The sequence below is a fragment of the Tinamus guttatus genome, unplaced genomic scaffold (genome assembly GCF_059628265.1).
Source record: "Tinamus guttatus ecotype Peru unplaced genomic scaffold, ASM5962826v1 Tinamus_guttatus_pri_ptg000403l, whole genome shotgun sequence".
Taxonomy (NCBI): domain Eukaryota; kingdom Metazoa; phylum Chordata; class Aves; order Tinamiformes; family Tinamidae; genus Tinamus; species Tinamus guttatus.
The window spans coordinates 501,909-508,102 of record NW_028288937.1 but is presented as its reverse complement, the minus strand read 5'-3'; the positions used below and the strand labels follow the sequence as shown (position 1 = coordinate 508,102).

The 6,194-nt window shown below is 51.0% G+C and overlaps 1 protein-coding gene across 1 annotated transcript; it reads left to right on the top strand.

The window, feature by feature from the left end:
* The first annotated feature begins 45 nt into the window (after window positions 1-45).
* LOC104570659 (testis-specific serine/threonine-protein kinase 4) lies at window positions 46-5,678 on the top strand. The gene is made up of 5 exons (XM_088531241.1): window positions 46-249; window positions 468-682; window positions 1,100-1,371; window positions 1,829-1,900; window positions 5,515-5,678. Exons 1-5 carry the CDS (start codon window positions 46-48, stop codon window positions 5,676-5,678), a joined length of 927 nt encoding a protein of 308 aa, XP_088387367.1.
* Window positions 5,679-6,194: the final 516 nt, after the last annotated feature.

Here is a 6,194-nt window from a genome sequence, read left to right as displayed (position 1 = left end):
GGGGGAAGCCCCGCGCCGCCCCGGCAGCTCTCCTGCCTGCAGGCCATGGCAGAGGCGGCCCCTGCTACCACCCCTGCGGTGCTGGCGCGGTTTGGCTACGAGCTGGAGGGGCTGCTGGGTCACTGCGTCTACGGGAAGGTGTACAAGGCCAGGGCCCGCCATGGGCACGCGCAGGTTGCCATCAAAGTCATCTCCAAAAAGAAAGCCACGCGGCAGTATCTGAGAGAGCTGCTACCCCGTCACATCCAGGCAGGAAGAGGGGACACGCAGAGGAGCATTGGGGGGTGTTGGAGGGAGTGGGTGAGGCAGGGAGCTGGGGGGCTTTGGGACTTGCTTGTGGGCATTGCTGGGGCAGCAAGGACTTAAACAGGCCACCAGGTGCAGGAGATGGGGCAGCGGCAGCCCTGTCCCTGGGGGTAGACCCTCTGGGCCCAGCCCAGCCCTGCTAACCCCCTGCCCACCCGCAGCTGTGGAGCGGGGTGCACCACAAGCACCTCATCACCCTCTACCAGGCCATCGAGACCAGCAGCAGGCACTACATTATCATGGAGCTGGCGCCAGCGGGCAACGTCCTGCAGCGGGTGCTGAGCCAGGGGCCCTGCTCCGAGAGGCAGGCAGGGCTCTGGTTCTCCCAGCTCGTCCTCTGTCTCGTCTACCTGCACAGCAGGGCCATCGTCCACCGGTGCGTGAGCTCCTCTGGGCAGCGAGGGGTTCGTGGACCCCATGAGTGCCCCCATGATCCCTGTCTATCTCCTTCCTACTGCACATGCGCTCCCGCGCCACCAGCTGCCCTGTACTTTGTCCGTAAGCCCTGTAGACAGCCCCTCAGTCCCACGTGGCCCATATCTCACCTCCACCAGCCTGTTTGCCCCATAGTTCCTCTACATGGCCTTATCTGCCCCCACCTGTCACCTATCCTGTCCCCCATCTAACTCGAAATTGCCCTGTCTGCCCCACAGTTCATCTCTGTGTCTCCCTGCGCATCCCATATCTGACCTGCAAGCCTTTGTTTGGTCTCCTTCCTGAGCCACAGTACCCTTATCTGCCCTTCGCACTGTCACCTGCCCCATAGACACTCCAGCTCCCGTGTCTCTCCTAGAGACTTGAAGATGGAGAACCTCCTCCTGGACAGCAAGGACAATGTAAAGCTCTCCCTCCTTGGCTTCCCCCGGAGGATGCCCCTGGAGGAGGTCAAGAGAGAATCCCTGGCATTTTCTACATCTTCGGCTGGGTCCACCGGGAAGACACTGAGCCAGACCTTCTGTGGGTCCTATGCCTACGCCTGCCTCGAGATCCTGCAGGCTCAGCCCTATGACCCCTTCTTGGCAGACACGTGGAGCGCCGGCGTCATCCTCTATGCCATGCTCCTGGGTGAGCTGCCCTTTGATGACACCAACCTGTGGCGTCTCCAGAAGCAGATCCAACAGTCCCCCATCCTCCTCGAGGAGGGCACGGTGCCCAAGGCCTGCAAGGTGTGCCTGGGGGGCAGCCAGGTGCATCAAGGACCATTAGAGGGCGTTGGAGGCAACTCTGGGACATGGAGGGAGAGGCGTGGAGGACCATCTGGAGGGCAGTGGTGGGGAGCTGGGGGCATCTAGGGGCACCTCCAGGGAGCCTGAAGACCGTGGGGGCTGCAGGGGCAGTAGTGGAGGCTCCTGAGGGGTCTTGGCAGGCAGGTGGGCCAGGGGGTAACCAAGGGATGCCTGGAGACGGCTGGGGCCACCAAGGGCATGGAGTTCTCCCAGCTGTCAGGAGCGCCCGGGTGCGAGGGGTCTCTGCAGGCCTCAGGAGAGGCACTGAGGCCCTGTTCCACCACTGCGTCTTACAGGCTGTGATCCTGAAGCTGCTGTGCCCAGCCTCGGAGCGCCTCTCGGCTCAGGAGCTCCTGCAGACATCCTGGGTCTCTCGCTTCCTGCCCGCAGACCACCTGCATGGCCCATCCTTTGCCACACCAGCCCCAAAGAAATAATCCTCCAGCTGCAGTTTTGGGGCTTCAGAGAACCCCGCGGCTTCAGAGAACTTCTAATAAAGGCCTTGAACCCTCCCTCAGCTCCCTCTTTCCTTGGGGACACCTCTGTGGTTTCTTGCTACTTGATCAGAAACTCTAGGAAAGAGGAATAACACTAATATTTTTAATTGAACTTACTGGCACGACATAAGCATCCCTGTCCAGCTACCTGCTCACTTTTAACTCTAAAGGCTGCTTGGCAATAAACTGCTTTTCAGCCTTACCCAAGGTCCTGTGAAATGCTGCCCTTGCCTTTGGTGGCACCAGCTTTAGTTCCACCAAAGGAAACCAAAAGAGCCTAATGACTCCTTTCTTGGCCATTAGGAGGTGCTTATACCCTGACCCACTTACATTTTCTTCTCTACCTACTTCTTTGGTAGAGAAAAATCAAATGGATTTTACACCTTGAAAGAGAAATAGGTTAAAAACAGAAAACATAGACAGCAGACAAGCTATATTTGATCATCTCCTCTTACATGGAAACCGATGCCAAGCCCAGCTGTATAGTTTGCTAGCCTCAGGCTCATATTCTGTGAACCTTTCAATTGTACCCAGCTCTGCAAGCCAGTAGGGCTGATTTATGATCAGCTGTGCAGCTGATGGGTGTCTGGTCCACGTGGACACATTGATCCAATCTGCAGTTTTCCTTCACTAATGCTGAAAAAGTCAGTGTCCTCATTTATTCCCTTCGAACCTGATTTCTTGCAAATGCACGTGCCTGTGTAAACACAAGCAGTTGTAAACTGTGAAATTAAAAAAAAAAAGTGATTTTATAAAAGTCAAAATTAAAAAATGTTGAGGGCCTGCAAAACAGAGGCACTGTCTTCCCTTTGATCACTGTGCTTCAAGTTTATTTTGAATGAATTCTTATTTGGAGCCAGCCAGTGAACTCAACTCTGGGAGAGATCTACCCTGCTTGGAGAATGGAGGTAAGTACCTTCAAGTAATAAACTGCTTCTCCACCCCATTTCATTTCTTCATTGCTTCCTGCCTTATGAACAACAGCCCAAGTTCTCAAAAATGGAAGGAAGTTTCTAATCAGACCACGTTGCCCATTGGAAGCCGGATGGATGGCAGGTTACTGAAGCTTTAAGTTTGTTCATTATTGTAGGTCATCAAGAGAAGCAATGGGATGTTACTCCTGGAAGTAAATGTTATGAGAATTGCACAGATTGTTACTAACATCAGTGGGTGAAAGGGCTTGTTGTTTTTCTCTGAGCATCTCACTACTTTGAGGCAAAATCTCTGAAGGAAAAGAACTCTAGTTGCAATTTTCACTGAACATGAAGCAGAGCTAGAGGACTGAAAAACACACTGCCCAAATCATGTGCTGCTTTTTTTTTTTTTTTTTTTTTTTTTTTTTTAGTTAAGAATGTGTACAAAGATGTCCTGAATAGTAAAATAAAAATCTAAAGGTCCACAAAGAAGACGCTATTTCCTGTGCAGGACTGCAGATAATATCTTCGAGCAAGTCCACGGGCAGGGCTGCATACATGTGTCTGCTTCAAACCCTTTGCTGAATTACTCATAACCACTGACTTTACAAGAATCCTGAGGGACCAGGACCTCTGGGTACTCTCTGAACTTAACCATGGACACTCAGAGGCGCTCAGTTTCATTTTAGCTAATCAGTCCTTCCACCTGGAAAATCAGCAGAGAAAATCCCAATTGCAGCAGCAAAGAATATGGATACTTGGGAAAGAGAAATCACCATGTCCCAAATTCTCATCTAGAAAGTATAAATTTCTTGACCAATCATATATCTCTCTTTTTAAAGGAACCTTGCCAAGTGTTGCTCCAATGCTGTATTTGCTTTTCCAATTAGTGTTGTTCTGAGAGCTGTGTTTACAGAGGGATCAGGGTTTCTTGTCTGCAGCACAAATGGAGTATTTGTCATACCTGTAAAGAGCTCTTGGGTCTACTGAAGAGGCTCCAGAATTGCAGTGCCCTAGGGTGAAATGTTTGAGCACTCATGCAAAGCTGTGGTTCAGCACTGCTTTTCTCATTCCTTAGCTTCCCAGGATGGAAAAGTTACAAACACTTTTTTTTAGTGCTTCCTCTTATAAAAACTTAAATGTTTGGGCATGGGGTCTTACGGCCCCTCCTTTGTGGGAGGACTGGGAGTGCAGTGTTTCTCACTCTCTGATTTCGGAGGAGGGCATTAGGTGTTACAAGCCTAACAGCAACCGGCTGTATTAATGTTCGCTACCCCAAAACACCCCTGGCTCTGACTTTGCTAGTAATGGCCCCAGTGGAGCCAGAACCTCAAATGTGCAGGACAGATTCTGCTCCTTAACCTAAGAAATGCCTTAAAGCTAAGAAGAGGACACATGGCAGACATGCATCACCTTTTATCCCTTGAGACTGTGATTGTGACCTAGGGGAAGGAATTTGTCCAGATATAGTTTTGCAGAGCCCGTTGCTTATTCGTAACTGGGTGCATGTAATGAGACCGTGTGGTGATGATGGAGCAGAGCAGCCAGGAGGCAAAAGGGGCCGCCAGAGCCCGTGTGAATCCTTGTGTAAACACTGAGATGTTGCTACTGCCATCTCCTGGATGGAAATCTCAGGAGCGCAGCCCCTGGATGAAATTAAGCATTGCAATACGCACTGTCTCTGGTGCAGAGTAGTAGGAAGCAATCGTGCCAGGCTTGAGAGGCAGCCACGTCCTCTGCTCACAGACACTCTGCGCAAAGCCAGGGAGATGTAACATCAGCTGAGATGTCACACATTAGCATTGGCATTCGTTCATATCTCCATAAATCAGAGGAAAATGATCAAATAAATTATAGACTTCAGTCTCTCCAAGATAGTTCCAGAAGACAGACCCTCTCAACAACCCAAGTTGGACCCTATGTTATAAAGGATCTCATTCGGCATTTGTAATTTGAAAAGCATTTCTCATTTCATTCTGGGGCTCTCAGGAGCTGGCTTAACTATAGCCTGGGAGGCAGGAGGAGTGTGATTAAATGAGCCAATGCTGCTGGAGAAGCTTGGCTCACCCCTCTGGGTAGCACCATGCTTAGAGACTTTAACTCCCATTCAGCTTTACATTTACTGCTGACCAAGCAAACTTGCAGGTTGTGTAGTAGCCAGGCTTTTACACTGAACACCAGCAAGTGATTCTTCTCGCAGTCCTTCCTTAGGAATGCTGTGTGATTAACCTTTTCCCAGGTAGTTGGACGCTCAATAACCTGGATTTTGCTGCCATCAGGAACTCAGAGTGGAAGGGTAGCTCCACAGCTCTGTCTTAGCTCTCCACAGTTACTTCTGTGCAGCAGAACTTGGGGACAGGTGGGGTGAAAAAAAAAAAAAGAAGCCCACGGCCAATGTCTTGATTCCTCTGCCCATTTTATTACTGAGAGAAGAGTGCTATTTGTGCTAGGACATCCCCTGTTGCTGTGAGCTCCCCCAGGGACTCCCCTCCCGTGAAGGGGACTGTTTGGAAGAGAGGACTCCTCTTTTGGGTGCTTGGGTGCGCGGCTCTGTTTGTTAGCTCTCTCCAGCTGGTGTGAAGTATCTGACTGTATCTGCTACCACCTTCTGTCTGAGAGTGCGTCAGCTTCGCAACTACTGTCCCCCTACATATTCCATGTCAGAGAACCAGAGTTACTGGATCGTTAAGCTAAGTTTGGGTTCCACCTTCCACTGGTTTTCGTACCAGTACTGACTCCTGTCTCTCTGGGGTTCCTTCAGTGTCTCTTGCTCCTGGTTATCCTTCATGAAGAACTGTTACAGCTTCATCCATAGCCAAACACATCTCCTTAGGATTTCTGCTCAACTTTGGTCCGCTGCACATTGCACAAATCCAGGCAAGGCGAATCAGGAAGACACTGAGCCAGGAAGATCCACTGATGAGCCAGACCTTCTAGGGGTCCTACACCTGCCTTGAGATCCTGCAGGCCCCATGATCCCTTCCTGGCAGACATCTGGAGCGCCGTTGTGATCCTTTATGCCATGCTCCCGGGTGAGCTGTCCTTCAATGACACCAACCTGCGGCAGTGTCTCCAGGAGCAGGCATGAGCCTGCACATCCCACGTATTCAGGCAAGTCTGTTCAGATGCTGATGCCTGTGGAGAATACATGGTAGGAAGGAGATTGTCATTGCTGCAGTTCATCAGGCCATGTCCTTGCCCACAGCCTGTCCTCAGGCCTTCCTGAGGCCTTCCAGATCCTTTCAGATGTG